General features: G+C 35.0%; 3 protein-coding genes across 3 annotated transcripts in view; 2 read left to right on the top strand and 1 right to left on the bottom strand.

Annotated features, from left to right (window-relative positions):
• LOC132543671 (F-box/LRR-repeat protein 2-like) overlaps nucleotides 1-6,281 on the top strand; it is a 28,003-nt gene extending 21,722 nt beyond the window's left edge. The window contains exon 15 of the mRNA XM_060207187.1: nucleotides 5-6,281. Within this exon, the coding sequence (XP_060063170.1) occupies nucleotides 5-112 (108 nt within the window). The 3' untranslated portion in view covers nucleotides 113-6,281. The remainder of the gene's footprint in view (nucleotides 1-4) is intronic.
• Nucleotides 6,282-8,031: 1,750 nt separating this feature from the next.
• LOC132543701 (uncharacterized) lies at nucleotides 8,032-8,808 on the bottom strand. The gene has a single exon (XM_060207220.1). The coding sequence runs from the start codon at nucleotides 8,806-8,808 to the stop codon at nucleotides 8,032-8,034; it is 777 nt and encodes a 258-aa protein (XP_060063203.1).
• A 2,637-nt stretch (nucleotides 8,809-11,445) lies between these two features.
• LOC132543669 (cdc42-interacting protein 4 homolog) overlaps nucleotides 11,446-23,562 on the top strand; it is a 43,629-nt gene continuing 31,512 nt past the window's right edge. The window contains exons 1-6 of the mRNA XM_060207185.1: nucleotides 11,446-11,469; nucleotides 18,808-18,923; nucleotides 19,293-19,343; nucleotides 21,205-21,352; nucleotides 22,225-22,287; nucleotides 22,501-22,605. Of these exons, the coding sequence (XP_060063168.1) occupies nucleotides 11,446-11,469; nucleotides 18,808-18,923; nucleotides 19,293-19,343; nucleotides 21,205-21,352; nucleotides 22,225-22,287; nucleotides 22,501-22,605 (507 nt within the window). The remainder of the gene's footprint in view (nucleotides 11,470-18,807; nucleotides 18,924-19,292; nucleotides 19,344-21,204; nucleotides 21,353-22,224; nucleotides 22,288-22,500; nucleotides 22,606-23,562) is intronic.

The raw sequence follows: 23,562 nt of genomic DNA, 5'->3' as shown, positions 1-23,562 counted from the left end.
GTAGACACGGCTACCCAACATCAAGGTACATGCCTACTTTGCACCAGTGACGCCACCACCATCAGTGGGAAATGGTCGGCAAAGATACTGCAAATGTTGTGTGATTCTCTGACGTCACAGAGCCAAGGTGATGACCTTGAACGCAATTAGGACAGTTACAGGGAGGAATGCAAGGTGTGATCAACTCGCTGGCCGGCACAGGTGTAGTGAACATATACTGATGTAGTATTGAAAAAAACAAGAGGTATTCAAACATCTCTATGACTACATTGTACTGGCAGTGGGTTGTCAGGAAATTCTGGAAAAATCTTGCAGAAGTCCAGATTGCTCTGTGAACTGCATTTGACTGTGAGTCAGCAGGCAGTCGGGAGTTGTGTTTTGTGAGTGGAAATGTACTGTGATTCGATGTATCATGATTGGACAAGCTTCGCTGGTTATATCAAGTCTGTTGCTTACAACAAGATATCCACATGCAAATTTATCAAGCTGGTGTAATAATATATAACCACTGAATTCATGATTATTTTTGCAGAAGTGTCCAAACTGCGATTCTTTTGATGTGTTGTTATGCGAAAATGTCTGTGTAAAAGTCTCCAGATTTACATATCACCAACACATTACACTGCAGCAGTAACCACTCAAAGATGACAATTTCGTAAAATGATTCAATCAACATGACATTTTTTAACTTTCCAATGGTAATTGGATATTCCAGATCATGTGACTGTGTTAGGGATCAAAATATGCGTAATAAATTTATTCAATTTTCCATTCAAATTTTTATTAAGAAATGCAAAATTTGTATTTAAAATGTGCCCTTAAAATTGTATTTAATGAAAGTCAGTGATTATAATCTTATAGAAATGATCGTTCACTTTGTTGGAGGAAATAATATCTGGAGTAGATTGGAAGATACTACTTTGAAATGTGATTTAAATGTTTTACTTTAGGAAAGAATAATCCTAGTTATGTTAGTAATAAGTTACTTGTTTGGAAATACTAACTCTTAATGTGATTTCTTTGGAAAATATTTTTCCGTAGATGTGATTATAAGTTTCCCCTGTGGAAATTTGATCCATAAAATTTTAATATGATTACAAGATATTACTTAAAACAAGTAATATGTAATGAGATATTACTTCAAACAAGTAGTATCTATAAATCTGAGTACAAGATATTACTTAAATCAAATGATATGTTATAGAATATAACGTAATACAAGTGATATCTGTTGTTATGAGTAAATGTACCTGTTTTTCTTGAAACAAGTATGTGTTTTATGTGTGTATCGAGAAACAAATAATATCTAAATGTGATCTGGATTGATGATAACTAAACCCTCCGTTTACTTGGAGGTTTATAATCTATTTGCTGAGAAGTATTGAATGTGAAAGCCTACCAGTGTAAGAAGTGTTGGGAGACATATTAATGAGGTAGTCAGGTGTCATACAAAGCACACTCAAAAGTGTCGGCATGTTACACAGGTTATAAGCGACGCATCAGAAAAAGCTTGAATTTAAAGTAGCCTTTCTGATAGTGCAGTACAGTGTCTCTATATCATGGTTTCTCTGTAAGTTACTCTTTGTGCAAAAATCAAATTTGCAAGAGGATACTGGATAAATCTAGTCTTAGAAATGGTTTTCATTTCATATTTGTCCAGACTGGCTATTAAGAGAGGTGTAACCAACTTTGTAGGTAGGTTAATTAGCTCCCTGTCAGTATTGTTCACTTCAAACAGAGGTTAAAGGTCAAGGTCACCAGTGGCCTTATATGCTAAAGTCTCAGGATGCAATAGTCGGATGCTCATAGAGTTTATATCATAATATGATTTCTTGTGTAAGTGTATGAAGTCTTGTGTAGCATGTATTTTGGATAGAGATAAAACAGCATGAGATCCAACCAAATTTTACATTACTTCAGGAAGCCTAGAAGTTTCAAAGATGTGTAGGGATTTACTATTATAGAATTCCTAGATATAGTTCAAAGTGAATTCTTTCTATATGTCAGAGAGTTGTGTGTTTAAATGATTGCCATTTGTATGGTTAAAGAGCATTGTTCAATTTTGAGTTGTTAGGTTTTGTAGCTGATTTGTGTGATTCAGGTTACTATAAACGATCGCAATCAAAACAGTGAGAGTTAATCACCTCGAACAAAGACATGTATAATAAAGAAAAGGAGCAGTACAAAAAAGTTGATCACCACAAACTTGCTGAGATACTGAAATCACAAACGTTGTGAAGTTAACAGCAATGGGAGTTGTCTCATGAAGGCTTTGTAGTTGTTTAATTGAAAATTAAGTATGAAACTTTGACATGAACAATGCAGCAAATTCAAAGGGGCCAATAATTAAGATGAAGATATTCTAGGTAAATAATATTTAAAACATCTATGTATAAAAAAAAGTTATTTGTCCTGTTGATAAGAAGTATGCATGTCTGGTGAATTACATTTAGATATTATAACTGTATCGCAGGTTGGTGTGTTATTTAGGTACAAGATATTTTAAGACCAATGTTATACTATTTTTCTAGGGAAAACTATTGAAGATATATGCTAACTGGTGAAATTTATATGTAAATAAAACTGTTTGTTAGGTAAGGAAAGGATTAATTTATACGTAAATAATGGTATTTGTTAGGTAAGATGAGAAATAGAATATTTGGAATATTTTTGACACAGGTGTATTATCGCAAATATACATGTGTCTTAGTGATAGGTTGGCCCAGATTTGGTCGAACATGCAAATTACATAGATGTATATATTCAATGTTTAGTGAAACCATTTGCAGGGTTTAAGACACTGTATTGTATACATGGCTATTGATATTGGTCAAATTTTGGTCTGTCTTATAGTTGTTTTATATGTAGCTGGTTCTCATTGACAGAGAATAAATTTGATAGGTTAATGATAAAATACAGTTTATTTAAAAATGTTAGAATTTGGGTGGAATTGACCTAGTTACACACTTGAACTAGTTCTGTTTGATCTAGATACACATGTTGAATTTACACACCTGATCTATTTACATAAATGAGTTATGCATACATGATTGACTTAGTTATACACGTGAGTTACATATTTGACCTTATATACACACGAAATAATTATGTACTGGCTGACATGTGAAATGTGAATTGACCTAGTTTCACATGTAATTACATATTTGATCCACATACACATGTGATTGTATGCAGTTAAATTTTATTAATCTGGAGTCCTAGGCTTGGAGAAATTTTTTTCTCTGAATGAATGAAAAAGAAAATTTCATCAAAATTTATTCCAGTCCCCATGTATAAACATCTTAATGTAGACTTTGAATCAGAATTAAAGGGGATCGACTGTATGTATGGAAGGCTTGAGTGAGTAGATCGTAACTTTTTCATCAGTATTCCACAAATTTGTTACGTAAATATGTATCCTCATGGTGTTGCTTCTCTTCTTTGTATTTAACAGGTGCATATATATTATATCTGTTCCTATAACCTTTGACGTTTAGCTCTCTTTGACTTATAACCCATGACCTTTTGTCCTCTATAACCTCCTTAATTTCTGTTGCTCTATTAACTTCCTAATTCTGATAAACTATAATCTAGTATTAGGGAGTTGTTTCCCCTGATTTTAGAACAACATTACAGGCATTCCTAATGTCTTTGAGATAGGTACTGTAATAAGTGATGGTTAATCATCAAGTTTGTCTCATATTTTGTCATCGGTAATTTCAACTTATTAAAAAGACTCAAGATTTTGTAAGTGGAAGAATGTGTACTTTCTATTAGAAATGACTAGCATGAAAGATTTTACACACTGCCGAGGTGTGAAATTACATTTCCAGTGTTAAGGTACAGATGAGTACATGTTGTTTTCAGTGTTGGATTTGAAAAAACTGACAGGGTAGAAATCTCCACCATTGGGAGATGTGTTTGTTCTGTCAACGTGAAATATTTCCCTGTATGTTTGAGATTTGCCTGGATAATAGATTCCATGATGTTCCAAATACCAAAAGACTCATGAGAGTTTAGGGTTAAAATGTAATATTTTGACACAAGGTGGTCCTGTATGGCTATTGTACACAGAGTCAAGCTTTACTGTGACCATTATGCTACGTCTTAAGAATTACACGTAGTGCGGTATCACTGTCTGCCCACCACAACACAAGAAATGTCAGCCACAGTTTGAAGTACTTTGAAAAAGATTTTGATGGACCATAACTGTGAACTTTTGATGATTATATATGTTATTAGAATTTTTATAATTTCACATCATTACAAATTCATCTTCACAGTGATAGGAATTATATCTGCACCCTCTGCCATTTTGATTCCCGAGTTCTGTTGTGGTAGGCAGACAGTGGTTTACATCTTGTTTTTTATATTATGTATGTTAATTTATGAGTTGTTCAGCTGTGTCTTTCAAGTGAAACAGGATAGCTTTTATTTTTGTACGAGCTTATGTCTGTTGTGATAGGATGTGTAAGCTATGATATTAACGTGGAACCTGGAAAGTCAGTCTGATGTATTGTGCCGTATCTGTATAAGGAATGAAGTTCCTCCAAAAAAAAATGTACATGCCATGATAAAAATTGTTGCTTGTTAGTGTGACGGTATCAAATTCCTTCAGGTGCATTATTCTGATGTTCTATTGACTTTTATATGTTGTTTTGGATTTATCAACTCTTGATCGAAATGTCAGTTGAACATGAAATAATTTTGACAAATTCCTTGTGGTAAGCTTTGACGGCTGTTATTTATCCAACAATAAATCCATGCCTGGTAAAAGCACGATGAATTACATGCTGATGCCTACATGTATATTGATGGGCTCCTAGGCTTATTGTAAGTTTAATAAGGTGTATTGTTTTTAGCCTACAAAACACCAACATGAAATTTGATATTCTTCAGAAAAAAAACACACCAATGCAAAACATGTCGTGGATTTGGTATTGCCAACAGGTAAATATTCTGTCTTTTCGTAATGCAGAGTTATCTGCCCTTGTGAGCAGGTATTGATTGCTACATCAATTGTTTGTGAGAGTGAAGTCATGAGAAAATGACAAATGATGTAACCATTAGTACCTCCTCACAAGGGCAGATAACTCTTCATTATGAAAAGACAGGACACCCATGTCAACAGTAATACTGTCCTGTCTATTCAGCTTCGTATTGGTTCAGACAGAGACAGAATTACAACAGTAATTTCATAATGATTTATAAAGAAGGGTACATCAACAGTAGTTATTTGTTTTGACTTAACAGGTTCCACATCAGGGGAAAAGGTCAAATTTACAGTAACAATTATAGAAATATTACTGTAACTAATTTGTCCTGGCCAGACATGTTCACAGAAAGTTGATATGTTGGGTACAACTTAGCAACACAACAGATATGCCCTGAATCATGTATGATCATTGAAGCACTTGTTTATTTGTTGTTAACAATAAACTGTACTGAAATGTCAGGAATATTGTCAAATCCTATATTTTTGTTGGGTTCAAATTTCATGTTTTTCCAAGACAGGAGTAAACATTGACATTTGATTTCGTTGATGAATAGTAGGTACTCACGAAATCTACTAGTGCTTAGATAATCCTTCATCAATTATTGTTTTGTTTTGTAACTTTACCACAGACATAAAAATTCATTGAACTGATGCTACTCACGATATCAACCAAAATAAATACCTAACGGAAAATAAAGGATTTGACAGTATTTTATTTTTATGTGAAGTCCCAACATAACAAATCTCTAGCATGTCTGGCTGGTATAGATACTTTACAAAGTCTTGGCTGATTACTTTGATACATTTCAGTGATCATATAAGAAGTACATCTTAATATTTAGCTGAAACAAAAATAAGATTTCATATTAATTTCCATTCAGTGTCAACTGTGTATAGAAACTTTCAAGGAATATTACTTTTCTGTAAAAATAATGTCTGATGAAAATTTTATATTACCACAAAAATATAATCATGAGAAAACGTGATCTAAATCAGGAAAGTGAGAGAACCAGTTTGTTGTCAATAACATATAAAACAGAATGCCTTATGGTATGTTACACTACAAAAGTTTTTGTTGTCATGTTTCCATGGTTACCAGTGATATGTCTGTATCCACGGTAAAATGTGTTTGAAGAAAAGCTTGCTATGTACTTGCTGTATTTCCTTGGTTACACCAATCAATCAATCTTTGTAGATCTAAGATTATCTCCCCTTGTATATGTTAGCATTTGCATGTTTATTTATTATCTGATCAAGTTTTATAAGTAAAACAACATAATCCTTCCTCTGTGTTGATATTTTTTGTGCATTGTGACTGTATTCCAAGTGGTAATTTTCTTGTCTTCTGAGATAAAGTCTCATGCATCCCTTACTTTTAACATTTTCGACTTCTTCTGGAAAACCCCTAAATCGATTTCTATACAAATTTGCAGAAACCTTCCATATTGCCAAAGGCACACCATAATTGTAAATCATATGGTCCCTATCCCCCAGGGGCCTGAGAGGTGGGGTCAAAACAGTCGAATTGATCGAAATTTTTGTCTTCTGAAGAGTTTATATAGAAAAGTTACATTTTTAGATGTAATTTCTATTAATTCAAATTTGGTTGGAAGTCTTAGCATGGAACAGATGTTAATGTTAAGTACAGTTAACATTTGGATTACCTATACATACAGTTCAGGTTGTTTTACCTTTTTTTGTCAATATTATTTTTGTGACCATTACAAGAAGCATTGTAACTCTGGAGACCATTCAGGCCCTTGGGCCTTTTGCTCCTGGACAACAGAGCTTCAGGCCCTTGGGCCTTTTGCTCCTGGACAACAGAGCTTCAGGCCCTTGGGCCTTTTGCTCCTGGACAACAGAGCTTGACACACTGGTTGCTGCTTTTGGATGTATTGAATTGCTGAATGATAATGCTGGAATCACTGACGAGCTAATTAATTTTGTTAAAAGTGTTGAGACACTTGTTGATGCTGGCTGCACTGAGACAATGATTTAGTATTCTGGGAGTATTCAGATAATAATGATGATTCTGTGAGTATTGAGACAATAATGATGATTCTGGGAGTATTGAGACAATAATGATGATTTTGGGAATATTGAGACGATAATGATGATTCTGGGAGTATTGAGACGATAATGATGATTCTGGGAGTATTGAGACGATAATGATGATTCTGGGAGTATTGAGACAATAATGATGATTTTGGGAGTATTGAGACAATAATGATGATTCTGGGAGTATTGAGACGATAATGATGATTCTGGGAGTATTGAGACAATAATGATGATTCTGGGAGTATTGAGACACTAATGATGATTCTGGGAGTATTGAGACGATAATGATGAACGATCAGACAATGAGAAAATAACCTTAGCAGTGTACCTCTTTTCAAAGAATCCATAAGCATCTTTAAATTCACATGCTAATTAATTAATGGTACTTCATGATATTTTGGTACCTCTTAAAATCTACGTTACTCATAACCTGCATAAGTCATGCTAGATTGTTATGCGTTTTGTATTTTACGGAATTGCGTGAAAACGATATTATTCGTGGGTGTAAATTACGCCCCGAAATAATACCGATGAGATTACACAAACATTATTTTTTTTAAAAAATCCACAAATATTTGGCTTTTGTATAATGAATTTGTATTAAAGCTTGTTCAAACTTGATAATAATTAAATTTCAATATTTCGAATGAGAAATTCTGTCTGGATCTTCGATTTTTTTTCAACGTTGTTCTGAATGGAGTCATATACGGACTATTTGTATCATGATTACACCACAGACAGGTGTATCATGGTTACACCACAGACGAAGGTTTCACACCTTCGAAGTCCTGCCATTATCTAAAAAAAACATTCAGTCTTTTGTATCGCCAGAGGTCTAATGTCATTTGAAATTAAGCTCGTTGCGTTGTAGAATTCAAATCAAAGCCTAGTCTAAATTGTTCTGACGTTCTGTCGACTTTTGAGTTTGACTCAATGCTGGTATTTAAAAGTTCTACTCAATGTTGGTATTTAAAAGTTCAACTCCGTGACGATATAAAAGTTAAAACTACATGACGATAGATAAAAGTTCTACTCCATGAGGATATATAAAAGTTCAACTCCATGACGATATAAAAGTTCAACTCCATCATGACGATATAAAAGTTCAACTCCATGACGATATAAAAGTTCAACTCCATGACGATATAAAAGTTCAACTCCATCATGACGATATAAAAGTTCAACTCCATGACGATATAAAAGTTCAACTCCATCATGACGATATAAAAGTTCAACTCCATCATGACGATATAAAAGTTCAACTCCATCATAACGATATAAAAGTTCAACTCCATCATGACGATATCAAAGTTCAACTCAATGACGATATAAAAGTTCAACTCCATCATGACGATATAAAAGTTCAACTCCATGACGATATAAAAGTTCAACTCCATCATAACGATATAAAAGTTCAACTCCATGACGATATAAAAGTTCAACTCCATCATGACGATATAAAAGTTCAACTCCATGACGATATAAAAGTTTAACTCCATGACGATATCAAAGTTCAACTCAATGACGATATAAAAGTTCAACTCCATCATGACGATATAAAAGTTCAACTCCATGACGATATAAAAGTTCAACTCCATCATAACGATATAAAAGTTCAACTCCATGACGATATAAAAGTTCAACTCCATCATGACGATATGAAAATTCAACTCCATCATAACGATATAAAAGTTCAACTCCATCATGACGATATCAAAGTTCAACTCAATGACGATATAAAAGTTCAACTCCATCATGACGATATAAAAGTTCAACTCAATGACCATGTATAAAATTCATGTGAATGTCATAATAATTTGGACTAAACTAATTTTAATGTCATTTATGCAAACCAGAAATGTAATTAGTTTTGCTTAAAACACTCACAGACAATAGATTATTAGACGGTACAACGCTCTCTACAGCCATGACGGTAAGTTACACGATGAGAGGTATACTGTAGGGACTTTGATGTGTTAGTTCTAACGCCCATCATCTCGTCTGTAGTTGTATCAAACGATCGAAAAATGACTAAAACAAAATACAAAACTAATAAGAAATATTAAACTGTAAAGTTAATGATAAGAAATAACTATAACTGACCCTCAATGGTTTCCATAGGAAACTGCAGTTAACGTGTAAACGAAAGATGGTTTCACCCAATTTTATCTGCAATAAAATTTTACATGTCGATACAGTAAACCAACATGCTAGATATCCTCTGCCAAACGGTCATGGCTTTATTGTACGCAAACTTTTCGGTATTTTTTCTTCTTGTCTTCGTACGATACGCTCTTAAATGAGTTCACTAAAGCTAAAACATCATAGGTAATTCTTGGAAGTAATCTAATTCAACGGATACAAAATACGCTAGTTATTGTGAACAAAAACTTTATATAATTGATACCACTTAAAGGTAAACCTAGCGTCAATATTGTCCCACCTGTCCCTATAAATCTCCTAGTGGATATATTTAACAATTGTATGCTCTATCAATAGACTTCAGGTAAAATTTAAATAACGTTATTGAAATAGCTTTAGATTTATTCATATCTGGTTGGCTTGATCTGTCCATATACCAAAAATAACCATATTTTTTTTTAATGTGCATAAAATAAAGACAAAATTTCAAGTTTTAATACTTCATATTTCTATCATGTATTTGTGAGCCTATTCAAGATTTTTTTTTCTTGTTTCGAGTTCTCGTGGCACGCTACCCAGTTATGCCCAGTTTATGTTTGTAAAATGTGTTGGGGTAAAGGACATTGATAATGTTGTTATACCTTGTGCCCAGTTCTCTTGTCACCGTTTTGACAAAGAAATTTCACGAAATTATAATCTTTGTAATAAAACTTTTCTGATATATCTTGTAATCTTACAGACCTCATCGGCCTGTCATTTTCTCTTGAGCTCCATCGTTTTCCTGAAGTTGTTAAGATTCAACCAGTTCAGTTTCCGTTTCTTTAATACTCTCATTGAGCCACACAACCTTACTCGACATGTGACTAAAATGTGTATAACAATTATATCATTCAAACCATATTAATTACCAGCGTAGAAATTCGTTGTGTACATATTGTAAGGTGAATTTCTGACCACATTACGTTGAGATATTACCAGACATCTAGTGTAGGTGTCCATAGAAATATCGGTCGCTGAGGATTAAAAAGCTCTTCCATACAACTACAATATTATTGGGATCGCACACAGATAGATGTTTTATGCTGATGGTAATTATGATGTTGCATTCATAAGACAATGAACAGAGCAATAAAAAAAAAAAACACTTTTATATTTGATTGTATTCACTTATTTTGGAGAGGTCATCATCCAGAATCCGTATGAATAGGCTGGAAAATTCACATTCACAATATAATGTTTAGCATTGGCGTGCTATAACTTATTTACGTCACAGACAGTAAGAAAGTCTACTTATGATGAAATTGTTCCAATATTTAGACAACACAATTAGAGATTTCCATTTGACTAGTTCAAACTGGAGCCAATGATTTGGTTATTTTAGGGTATTAATATTGTGTGAGAAATAACATTATTTCACTAACGTTTGCATTAACATACGATGCTTATCTCAGATAATTATGTCAGTAGACCTGTGCGGACTTTGACAGTCCGTGGTCGGACAGTTCAGGACAAATCGACTGTAATGCTTGTTAGAAATGAAATACACTCTTTTGAATAATTTCCTTATAAATGTCAAAAATACAAGATTAGCATTAAATCTACAAGTTTTCAGCTTGATTTAGCCAGTCTTTCTCATTGTCAAATTGTTAAGGGATAAAATACCGAAATAATAATAAGAAGAAATTATCAACGAAAACAGCTTGTGGACCGGACCTGGTATTTGGAACCTGGCCTTTAGTATACAAATACAATAAAATAATTTTGAATCATTTGAATACTATCAAATTGAACATTCCTAAATAACCACATTAAAATAGTGCTAGAATGTCATCCTGAACAACTAGCATGACGTTGTGCACTTAGCAAATGATAACATTAATATCACATTTGTGATGACAGCGTTGAATGAAAGCTGCTGATGCGAAAAAATTATCGTCGACAGCGAGACTGCTTGGTACACTTTATTTGCAAATACTTGGAAATAAGAAAATAGGAAAATCAAAGGAAAAAATCACTCACGCACAAAAATACGAACATTTCAATACATTATGTCATTCAAAGAATTGTACATAAGCACAACTTGGAGTGGGTGTGTAATGCTTTCCGCGAGATCTCGTTCCAAACGTTATTTGAGCTTGACTTAGTGGACAGCCATATTGGAAAATAGATTCAATGCTGGGTGTGATATTCAATGAAGATTACCTAGACGATACGTATTTTTCATAGCCAACTGGCTTATAAATGCAACAATGAATTGGGGAATAGAGTTATGGGTAAGTCATCATGTAAGCAGTAGTATTTCCGGAAGCGTAAGCAAAATCGTATCATGTTTACATTTAAGCAGGAAGCGATCGTCGTTTGTTCTTGTATCGAGTTGTCAACTCGGACGTCTGGCGACGGTTCATTCTGCTGGACGATAGCGTACGGACAATTGAAAGAACACATATGCGAAACATAGTGTGTGTAAACAACGTAATTGCTTATTTGGTGCTTTATAAAGTCGATAAAACGGAACGCATGTAATATATCTAATGAATGTCGATACATGGTCAATGTTAGTTTTACACTAACTTCCTGTCAGCCGACCGTCAATATGTATATGTCAACAGTTTATCACTTAACGCTCTTTCGTCGGTTATTTAGATTAATCCATGCCCATTTCATTAATTTCTGTGTATCCAGATATCTCAAAGTCTTAACCAATAACAGAATAAGTTGCTTGTACAAATATCTAAAGTAAAATTTAGGCCTTGTCTAAAGACGGGACAGAGATATGTTCAGATGCAGGGTATTAAGAGCGATACATTACCTGCATAATTACATTTAGATGGTTGGTTAATTGATGAAAATCTATTCTTTCACCTGCACAGTCATGTCCTAGCAACATGAGAGAGTTTGTGATAGCCATATCCCTGCCACTATGTCTGCATGTGTATGTGGTCTTGCCCATGCAGTGTCATAACATTGTCAGACTTTTGGCTCAGTATCTGGTGTGAACCTGTCTTCCAACAATGACCAGAAAAATACTGGTGTGAGGCAGAATAAACAGAAACATTTATTGTGAATTTGATGACGATAACCAGGAATTTATTTGGTTGTCTCATAACCCACCATTTGCACAGATAAAGGATACTTGATGCAGTTCACAAGGTGCATTAACTCATGCATTTTCCCTTTGGTACCAAATTTCATGACTCTAAATATTGTAAACCTGACATGCTGCTTCACTGTGGAACACATTTGAAATGTCCCATTACAATGAAGTGATTGGGTATAATCAGTAAAGTACCACAACTGGCAACAAATCAATCAAAATTGGAGAAAAAAACTGTATTGTTGAGTACTACAATTTTATAAAAAAAAAAAATCTGCATCACTAACTGATATTGTGATGGATTTTATTTTTTTTCTTCTTTAAAATTGATATCATTATGAATTTTTGAGCCATGTGTTCATGATCAGTGTACCATCATCTGACATTCCATATTACTTACACACAACATGAATTTTACCTACATGTATAAAAATTAGCAAAATTTGATGTTAACTACAGCAACTGTATCCCCAAATAGCCTGATTTTACTGAATACAGAATAATCAGATTTTTAACTACAGTGACAGTGTCCCTAGTCTGATCTTACTGAATACTGTAATGAACAGATTTTTAACTAAGTGACCATGTCTCTAGTCTGATCTTACTGAACATTGTAATAATCAGATTTTTAACTACAGTGACAGTATCTCTAGTTTGATTTTACTGAATACTATTTCCAATCAGTCAATATGACCTTGTCTGATAATAAGACAATGGTTTTCCATATCTTATATCCTTGTTAATTAGTAGAATTATAAAGAAGTCTCACCCCCTAATTTGACTATGACTTAGTATGTTGACTCCTCTGTCCCTGTATCACCCCCTTATTTGACTATGACTTAGTATGTTGACTCCTCTGTCCCCGTATCAACCCCTTATTTGACTATGACTTAGTATGTTGACTCCTCTGTCCCAGTATCAGTGTGTTGACTCCTTATTTGACTATGACTTAGTGTGTTGACTCCTCTGTCCCAGTATCACCTCCTTATTTGACTATGACTTAGTATGTTGACTCCTCTGTCCCAGTATCACCTCCTTATTTGACTATGACTTAGTATGTTGACTCCTCTGTCCCAGTATCACCCCCTTATTTGACTATGACTTAGTATGTTGACTCCTCTGTCCCTGTATCATCCCCTTATTTGACTATGACTTAGTATGTTGACTCCTCTGTCCCAGTATCACCCCCTTATTTGACTATGACTTAGTATGTTGACTCCTCTGTCCCAGTATCACCTCCTTATTTGACTATGACTTAGTGTGTTGACTCCTCTGTCCCAGTATCATCTCCTTATTTGACTATGACTTAGTGTGTTGACTCCTCTGTCCCAGTATCATCTCCTTATTTGACTATGACTTAGTGTGTTGACTCCTCTGTCCCAGTATCATCTCCTTATTTGACTATGACTTAGTGTGTTGACTCCTCTGTCCCAGTATCACCCCCTTATTTGACTATGCCTTAGTATGTTGACTCCTCTGTCCCAGTATCACCCCCTTATTTGACTATGACTTAGTGTGTTGACTCCTCTGTCCCAGTATCACCTCCTTATTTGACTATGACTTAGTATGTTGACTCCTCTGTCCCAGTATCACCCCCTTATTTGACTATGACTTAGTGTGTTGACTCCTCTGTCCCAGTATCACCTCCTTATTTGACTATGACTTAGTGTGTTGACTCCTCTGTCCCAGTATCACCTCCTTATTTGACTATGACTTAGTATGTTGACTCTTCTGTCCCAGTATCACCTCCTTATTGTTGACTGACTATGACTTGACTTAGTATGTTGACTCCTCTGTCCCAGTATCACCCCCTTATTTGACTATGACTTAGTGTGTTGACTCCTCTGTCCCAGTATCACCTCCTTATTTGACTATGACTTAGTGTGTTGACTCCTCTGTCCCAGTATCACCCCCTTATTTGACTATGACTTAGTATGTTGACTCCTCTGTCCCAGTATCACCTCCTTATTTGACTATTACTTAGTATGTTGACTCCTCTGTCCCAGTATCACCTCCTTATTTGATCTACAGAACTGAGATTATTTTGGGATTATTTTATTCATTTTCCCCTAAATTTTCAGATAAGTTATTCATGGTTTGAAATACACTTGAATCCCTTGGTCAAACCAACCAGAAAGACTATGATAATGTGTCATTATAAATAAATTAATAATACTGTTTCATTTAAAATTGAGGTCAATATGTTTTGACTATATATATGTATTTATTTAAACGTATACATCCAAATTACAAGTTCCAGTTGTTGAGAGTTTGTGTACTTTGGTTATGCCTGTATCAAATTCTGTTCAAAACCAGGAAGTGCCTCAGAAATTCAAGTGCTTTTAGTGTTGAGTGTCAACATAGATATAATGATCAGTGGAGGTAAAAGAATGACTATATTTTCCATGCCATTATGTACTAAAAACAAGATGTAATTCACAGTTAATTTTTATCTTCACATACACAACTCCAATGCTCTGAAAAGAGTAACCAGTGATATTTGTTTGCCCTATTTCCCCCCCCCCCACCCTAGTCAAAATTTGTTATTTTCCCAAAATGAAACAAAATACAAAAACATTTTTTCAGTTTTTCTGAAAATCCCTGTTCAATAAGGCATAGGCTGCTTTAAAATCAATGTAGAAAAACACTGGTAACATTTAACACTGAGTTTTGTATAGTGCTGGAACATTTGGAGTCTTGTGTTTGGTATGGAATGGGTTTTGTTTCATGGTGTGGGTACTTTGGGTCATCATTATTATGTTTGACACTCCAGACATTTTGAGTCCTCTGTCTTGTATGGGATGGGTTTAATTTCACAGTGTAGGTACTATTGATGGTAATTTATATCTTGAACACTTCAGATATTTGGAGTCCTGTGTTTGGTATGGGATGAATTTAATTTCACAGTGTGGTTACTATGAGTCATCATTAATATGTTGGACACCCCAGATATTTTGTCCGGTGAGGGTATGGGTTGGGTTTAATTTCAAAATATGGGTACTATGGGTCATCATTAATATGTTGGACACCCCAGATATTGTGTCCTGTGTTTGGTATGAGATGGGTTTCACAGTGTAGGTACTAAGGGTCATCATTAATATGTTGGGACACTCCAGATATTTTGTCCTGTGTTTGGTATGAGATTGGTTTAATGTTATGCATTCACATGGATGGATTAATTCATTATATCAGTGGTGTAGATAGAAGTGTGAACATAAGTAAACTACATTAGTATATATAATTGATACAGGAAAATAGTCATATTTCAACAAGGAAGTGAGTATCATTTTACTGCCGGATTAGAAATCTATTGAATTAGAATTGTATACACAGATTTAACAAAGAAATTATTGGTTTCTACTTAGAAACAGTATTATTGTATTTAAAAGTTGTAGTTTGTTTAATATGCAGGATGTACAGCTATAAAGTCTTTTTTTTAAGGACCCTTATCAGCCTGAACTGAATTTCTATACATGTATTGGTCCCATTTTTATATCTGATTGTTGAAGTAGACTACATCATGTTGACATATTTTGGTAGTCTATTGGTATATATGTAATACGTTTGAGGCAGTAGGTCATTTTTTCATTTTTGCACTATGTTAATCATTGACTCAGATTATTAATGGTATATGGCTCTCAGTTGACCTTGGATGTGTTGGAGGCTTTGTTCTAATGGTTTTGTCAACCCCTACTCAGATACTGCATCACACATTATTATAAAGATTATAGGAAACCCTTACTGATACATTAAATTACAAGACATGTGACATAACACATACAACTCCGTTTTTAATTTTACAGTCTTGCTTTTCCCCAACAATTTGTTAATTGGTCCTGTGATACGGGGTTTGTTGTGTATCAGTAGGCACCATCAATCTCATTACGACTTCTATTACAAAGCTCTTACATTATGATGAGATGCTTTTTACAGTGATTAAATATGACAAAGAGCAGAAAAAATCGCACTGGCTCGTTACCAGATTCCTATCTCTGTGTTTGTGGAACACTGGACTGGAGTAAGGACAGGTGTTAGCTAAATCTCTACAGCTGAGATATCACAGATAGTCTGCTACAGTAGAGAGGAATTCTGTACATGTAACAGCTGATCTTAGACTGCTTTACATTCTCACTATATGTTCTACAGCTGTTTTGATAAAGTTCACTAGCTAAGAGATGCCTTTCTTATGCCAGTAGCAAGCCGATAGCATATCCTTTCCATTTTACTTTCCTTGACATTTGTTTAAATCTCTGGAATTATTGGAAGGTGATTATCTTTTCTGGGTTGTGCATAGTGTATCTGAATGTTTTGTAATGTGTAATTATACACTTCAGATCTACTTCTATAGGCACTAATACTAATTAATTAGTTGTATCCAGTGTCTTCCATTATAAACCGTAGTATACATCATTAGCTAGGTCCAGTATTGTTACCCCAGACAATGTGGATACATGGCCCCAGACCCTATGCATCAATAAAAAAAATGTTTAAGAATGCATTTTATTTTGTTTTTGGTACCATAGGTATCCATTAATTCAGCCTGAGGCCTTAGTATACCCATGAGAGTATGTTTTTCACATGTAAAAGAATTTTTATGTGGCTTCATAAATTGGGAATTGTCAATTGCAATGGTCAGATGAATTACCTTAACCTTTCACACAGCCACTAGTTAACTTTCTGGCCTCAGTTAACCTTTCCCACAGCCACTCGTTAACTTTCTGGCCTCAGGTAACCTTTCACACAGCCACTCGTTAACTTTCTGGCCTCAGGTAACCTTTCACACAGCCACTAGTTAACTTTCTGGCCTCAGGTAACCTTTCACACAGCCATTAGTTAACTTTCTGGCCTCAGGTAACCTTTCACACAGCCACTAGTTAACTTTCTGGCCTCAGGTAACCTTTCACACAGCCACTAGTTAACTTTCTGGCCTCAGGTAACCTTTCACACAGCCACTAGTTAACTTTCTGGCCTCAGGTAACCTTTCACACAGCCACTAGTTAACTTTCTGGCCTCAGGTAACCTTTCACACAGCCACTAGTTAACTTTCTGGCCTCAGGTAACCTTTCACACAGCCACTAGTTAACTTTCTGGCCTCAGGTAACCTTTCACACAGCCACTAGTTAACTTTCTGGCCTCAGGTAACCTTTCACACAGCCACTAGTTAACTTTCTGGCCTCAGGTAACCTTTCACACAGCCACTAGATAACTTTTTGGCCTCAGGTAACCTTTCACACAGCCACTAGTTAACTTTCTGGCCTCAGGTAACCTTTCACACAGCCACTAGATAACTTTCTGGCCTCAGGTAACCTTTCACACAGCCACTAGTTAACTTTCTGGCCTCAGGTAACCTTTCACACAGCCAAACTTTCTGGCCTCAGGTAACCTTTCACACAGCCACTAGTTAACTTTCTGGCCTCAGGTAACCTTTCACACAGCCACTAGATAACTTTTTGGCCTCAGGTCTTCTCTTTAAATGAACATCAACATATCCTCCCCTGATAAATTGAAACTAATCGTAATTAGCCATATTGTCTCATGCACAGTTCACGAATATATCAACCATGAAATCTGATACAGTATTATAATTACAAGTGTATTAGATGTCAAGCACACCCTTCAGTTTAATATGTTGGACTGAATTATCTGGATTGTGCATGTGTTCTTGTGGACATACTCTTGCATGTGTAGGTCTTTGAGTGGTCACTGTGGAACAGTGTCCACACGACCAATAAACTTTGTTGTTTTACTTTCTCATCAGTAAAATACATCAGTCTGACTCGTTTTATTGGTATGATGGAATAATCCTGTTGGTATGATGTAAACAAAAGCTTGCAGCTGGAAAACATACTTGTCATAGTGATATAGGCACCAAACAAAGTAGAGGTCAGCAACTTATAATGGCTTGAAGGGAAACACGCAATTATATTGCTAGTCTGACATTGTATACATATGGGCACCACATGAAATACACTGGATTTTAGATTTGTATATAATTCTTGTGTTTCACCGTAGACGTTATGCAGAACTGTTTAAAAGAGTTGCACATAAAGTCACAAGTGACTTAGTCATTACACTGCTCGTTTGGGGAGGTGGGTGGGGATAGGGGTTATTGAGTGCTTATTATGTCAGCTGATGCATGAAATAATTTAGAACAAGAGTACCAATATACAGATCATGACATTATGAGACCCAATCTCAAATAAAATCAAATACACATCTTTCATAATATGTCCAAGTTACCAGAATGTACATGTTATTTATTGACTCCTTAAACTTTCCATCCCAGTTGGTCAGTTTTCTTCCCAAACTGATATAAAAAGGCCCTTTCCTAAACGAGAGGAGCAAACTCCTGCAGTTGATCTCCATTATTTATAAACATTAAGATATCTTGACTAAACTCATGGCCTGGGCTTGTACTTGATGTGGTGTCACTCATCACTGTCTGATATAACACCAGACATTTATTGATTTAAGTTTTGAGATGACTGTACTGTATAATATTACCATTTTGTTTCAGGATCAGTATGACATCATAGCAGATCACACGCAGAAGGGGATAGATTTTTGTGAGAAGTATCATCACTTTCTCAAAGAAAGATGTACTATAGAATTTGAATATGCCAATAAACTCAAGTAAGTAAATTCAGGCTGTTCATTATCAACTTTAAAGTGCTTTCGCTTCTGCTTTATAGATTTGTGTCTTCAATTGCAGTAAAAAATTTCTGGTATGTTCAGACCACCGTTTCAAAAATTTTGGTGAGACCAGGACTCAGATGTTTTAGTCCTAGAAGTCATTGGTCATGAATTGCTTTTGGTTTTTGACGAGTCAGCGATGGCGATGCGATTTTAATTGTACTTTATGTAAGACAATTATCATTTTTCATCAGTAATGTGCGTATATCACAATAATGAAGAATGAACATGTGGATACATCTCGAAGTAAATGATTGGTTATATCTTGATGAGATATTTGTTATGTATTCATTATGCTATTAATTGTAGGAAATTAGTCAAGAATTATCAGCCAAGGAAAAAAGATGAAGATGAATATCAGTGAGTATTGTATTTGACCAGTTCAGATTCAGAAACGTTTGTTTTTGGCTATATTACAACTGGAGTTTTGTTACATGTAAGGTGATCCTGTAGAAATCAGCTGTGTATGTTGTTAAATTTTCTCCACATCCTGTTGTAGATATTATTAATGAGCATGACTAGTCCTAAAATCATTATAAAATTTAAAAATCCAGATGAAAATAACTTTTTGATCACAGAGTTAGGGGCTAGTGGAATCAGACTTTTTTACACACTTTATTCTATATTCAATACATGGGGCTTATGAAGGCAGACTAGAAAAAACTTTCTATACTCCATATGCTATATTCTGTACACTGGGGCTTGTGGAATCAGACTTTAGAAAGACTTTCTATTCTATAAACTGGGGCTTGTGGAATCAGCCTTTAGAAAGACTTTCTATTCTATAAACTGGGGCTTGTGGAATCAGACTTTAGAAAGACTTTCTATTCTATAAACTGGGGCTTGTGGAATCAGACTTTAGGAAGACTTTCTATTCTATAAACTGGGGCATGTGGAATCAGCCTTTAGAAAGACTTTCTATTCTATATACTGGGGCTTGTGGAATCAGACTTTAGAAAGACTTTCTATTCTATATACTGGGGCTTGTAGAATCAGCCTTTAGAATGACTTTCTATACTATATACTGGGGCTTGTGGAATCAGCCTTTAGAAAGACTTTCCATTCTATATATTCTATATACTGGGGCATGTGGAATCAGACTTTAGAAAGACTTTCTATTCTTTATATTCTATATACTGGGGCTTGTGGAATCAGCCTTTAGAAAGACTTTCTATTCTATATATTCTATATACTGGGGCTTGTGGAATCAGCCTTTAGAAAGACTTTCTATTCTATATACTGGGGCATGTGGAATCAGCCTTTAGAAAGACTTTCTATTCTATATATTCTATATACTGGGGCTTGTGGAATCAGACTTTAGAAAGACTTTCTATTCTATATACTGGGGCTTGTGGAATCAGACTTTAGAAAGACTTTCTATTCTATATACTGGGGCATGTGGAATCAGACTTTAGAAAGACTTTCTATTCTATATACTGGGGCATGTGGAATCAGACTTTAGAAAGACTTTCTATTCTATATACTGGGGCATGTGGAATCAGACTTTAGAAAGACTTTCTATTCTATATACTGGGGCTTGTGGAATCAGCCTTTAGAAAGACTTTCTATTCTATATACTGGGACATGTGGAATCAGACTTTAGAAAGACTTTCTATTCTATATACTGGGGCATGTGGAATCAGACTTTAGAAAGACTTTCTATTCTATATACTGGGGCTTGTGGAATCAGACTTTAGAAAGACTTTCTATTCTATATACTGGGGCTTGTGGAATCAGACTTTAGAAAGACTTTCTATTCTATATACTGGGGCATGTGGAATCAGACTTTATAAAGACTTTCTATTCTATATACTGGGGCATGTGGAATCAGACTTTAGAAAGACTTTCTATTCTATATACTGGGGCTTGTGGAATCAGCCTTTAGAAAGACTTTCTATTCTATATACTGGGGCTTGTGGAATCAGACTTTAGAAAGACTTTCTATTCTATATATTCTATATACTGGGGCATGTGGAATCAGACTTTAGAAAGACTTTCTATTCTATATATTCTATATACTGGGGCTAGCACTGTACACAGGTACATGTAGGACTTACTATATTTCAGATGATTTTATATACACAGGGACATGTGGGACTTAATACATTTCAGATGATTTTATATACACAGGGACTTCAGGGACCTTTTACTTTTATGTGGATTTATACATAGGGGCATGTGGCACCTAATTTAAGAATGGCTGACATTCTTACATACACAGGTACTCCTGGGCGAATGGATTTCTGGACATGATCAAGGAGCTACATGATCTGGCTGGACAACATGAAGTTATTGCAGAAAACACACAGAGCTCTGTCATCAAGGAGCTGCAAGCCCTTGTCGCTGAACTCAAGGCAGACCGTAAAAAGGTATGACCTATGTAACCAAACTAATTTTACTGATGTCTCTCATTGTTTGTGATCTTACAATACAAGGAACTTTCTACTGTGTCAATGTAAATTTGCTTATAAAGGTAACATGGCATGAATTCTGCATGGAATACTTTCCTTGAAATAAAACTTATTACATACATTATATTTATATAACATACCTGCTGTTATAAAATTTTCTATGGTCACCTGTATTTCAACATCCGAAAAGTTCTCCCAAATTAAACGTGCATTAAATCTTGAGAAGTAATTTTACTCCAATTGCAACACATACTCTAAGAATCAGTTGTTAGTTAAATTTTTACTGTGACTGGATTTGCCCTAAAGCAAAGACATATTGGGTGATTCTAGCATGTGTCATGATTTGAGCAAGTAATGAAATGCCCAATATCAGGCCGACCTGATCAAGTGAGTTGGTGACTGATCATGTCTATACAGACTACAGATTCATCATTGAGTCATTCAGCCAGCTTTATAATAGTTGAAATACTGAACGAAAAATTTTGATTCGAGACTAAACAATAGCACAATCTCAAGATAACTATTGCTGTCTTTTATTTTTCGTCTCTAAAACCAGTAAAAAACATTGCATTTTCGACTATTGAAATCATGCTTCTGCTTTGCTTTATTGACAAGTATAAAAGTATAATTACATGCAACTTCCTATTTGGTATTTCAGGTAAATATTTTGAAAGGGCAAGAAACCCCACATTTTCATGTGTTTAAGATTGGAATACAGTTGTATTAGAAATGTAATTTTTGTACTGCTGTGGAAACATCAGAAATAAAAAAATATTGAAAAAAATGATAAATGAGGAATATCTATCTGATTTGTTTTTTATGTCTTTCAGTATCTGTTAGATGGATCTAAAGTACAGGAACAGCTGAAAGCATCAAAGACACAGTTAGAAAAGGTTTGTTATAAACAGCATGTCTGACAGGTGTAATATAACTGTTTATCAATTATTGTAAACATTTTGATTTTTAACAGCTGATATTGATAAATGTTAATAAATTGTTGATATCAGTCAGTTGAGTAGACCAAACAGTATAAAAATCTTTGTTTTCTTTTTATCAGTTGAGTAGACGACACAGTATTAAACTCTGTGCATTCTTTTTGTTTATAGAGTAGACGACAGTATGAAAAATCCTTTAAAGAGTCAGAAAAAGCTCTGGAGGCTTACCGCAAAGCTGACGCGGATATCAACCTATCTCGTGCCGAGGTGGAAAAGGTGAGCATAGGACCGCAAACCACACATTATAATAAATAGCAGACATCTACCATAAAATAAACAAAGGCCAAAGATAATAAAATGCCCACATCAGACACTTCAGAGGACTACATCAGACACTTCAGATGACTACATCAGACACGTCAGATAACTACATCAGACACTTCAGATGACTACATCAGACACTTCAAATGCCCACATCAGACACTTCAAATGCCCACATCAGACACTTCAGAGGACTACATCAGACACTTCAGAGGACTACATCAGACACTTCAGATGACTATATCAGACATGTCAGATAACTACATCAGACACTTCAGATGACTACATCAGACACTTCAAATGACAACATCAGACACTTCAGATGACTACAAGACACTTCAGAGGACTACATCAGACACTTCAGAGGACTACATCAGACACTTCAGATGAAAACATCAGACACTTCAGATGACTACATCAGACGCTTGAGAGGACTACATCAGATACTTCAGAGGACTACATCAGACACTTTAAATGGCAACATCAGACACTTCAAATGACAACATCAGACACTTTAAATGGCAACATCAGACACTTCAGATGACTACATCAGTCACTTCAGATGACAACATCAGTCACTTCAAATGACAACATCAGACACTTTAAATGGCAACATCAGACACTTCAGATGACAACATCAGTCACTTCAGATGACTACATCAGATACTTCAGATGACAACATCAGACACTTCAGATGACTACATCAGTCACTTCAGATGACAACATCAGACACTTCAGATGACAACATCAGACACTTCAGATGACAACATCAGACACTTCAGATGACAACATCAGACACTTCAGATGACAACATCAGACACTTCAGATGACTACATCAGACACTTCAGATGACTACATCAGACACTTCAGATGACTACATCAGACACTTCAGATGACTACATCAGTCACTTC

This window comes from Ylistrum balloti, unplaced genomic scaffold, assembly GCF_031769215.1.
Source record: "Ylistrum balloti isolate Yb309-2 unplaced genomic scaffold, AGI_CSIRO_Ybal_v1 Utg369762, whole genome shotgun sequence".
Classification (NCBI taxonomy): domain Eukaryota; kingdom Metazoa; phylum Mollusca; class Bivalvia; order Pectinida; family Pectinidae; genus Ylistrum; species Ylistrum balloti.
This window is presented reverse-complemented; position numbering and strand designations above follow the sequence as displayed.

What these genes read in the sequence shown, in the direction of transcription:
- LOC132543701 (XM_060207220.1), bottom strand. Translation starts at nt 8,808, where the DNA reads ATGGAGTTGAACTTTTATATCGTCATTGAGTTGAACTTTGATATCGTC.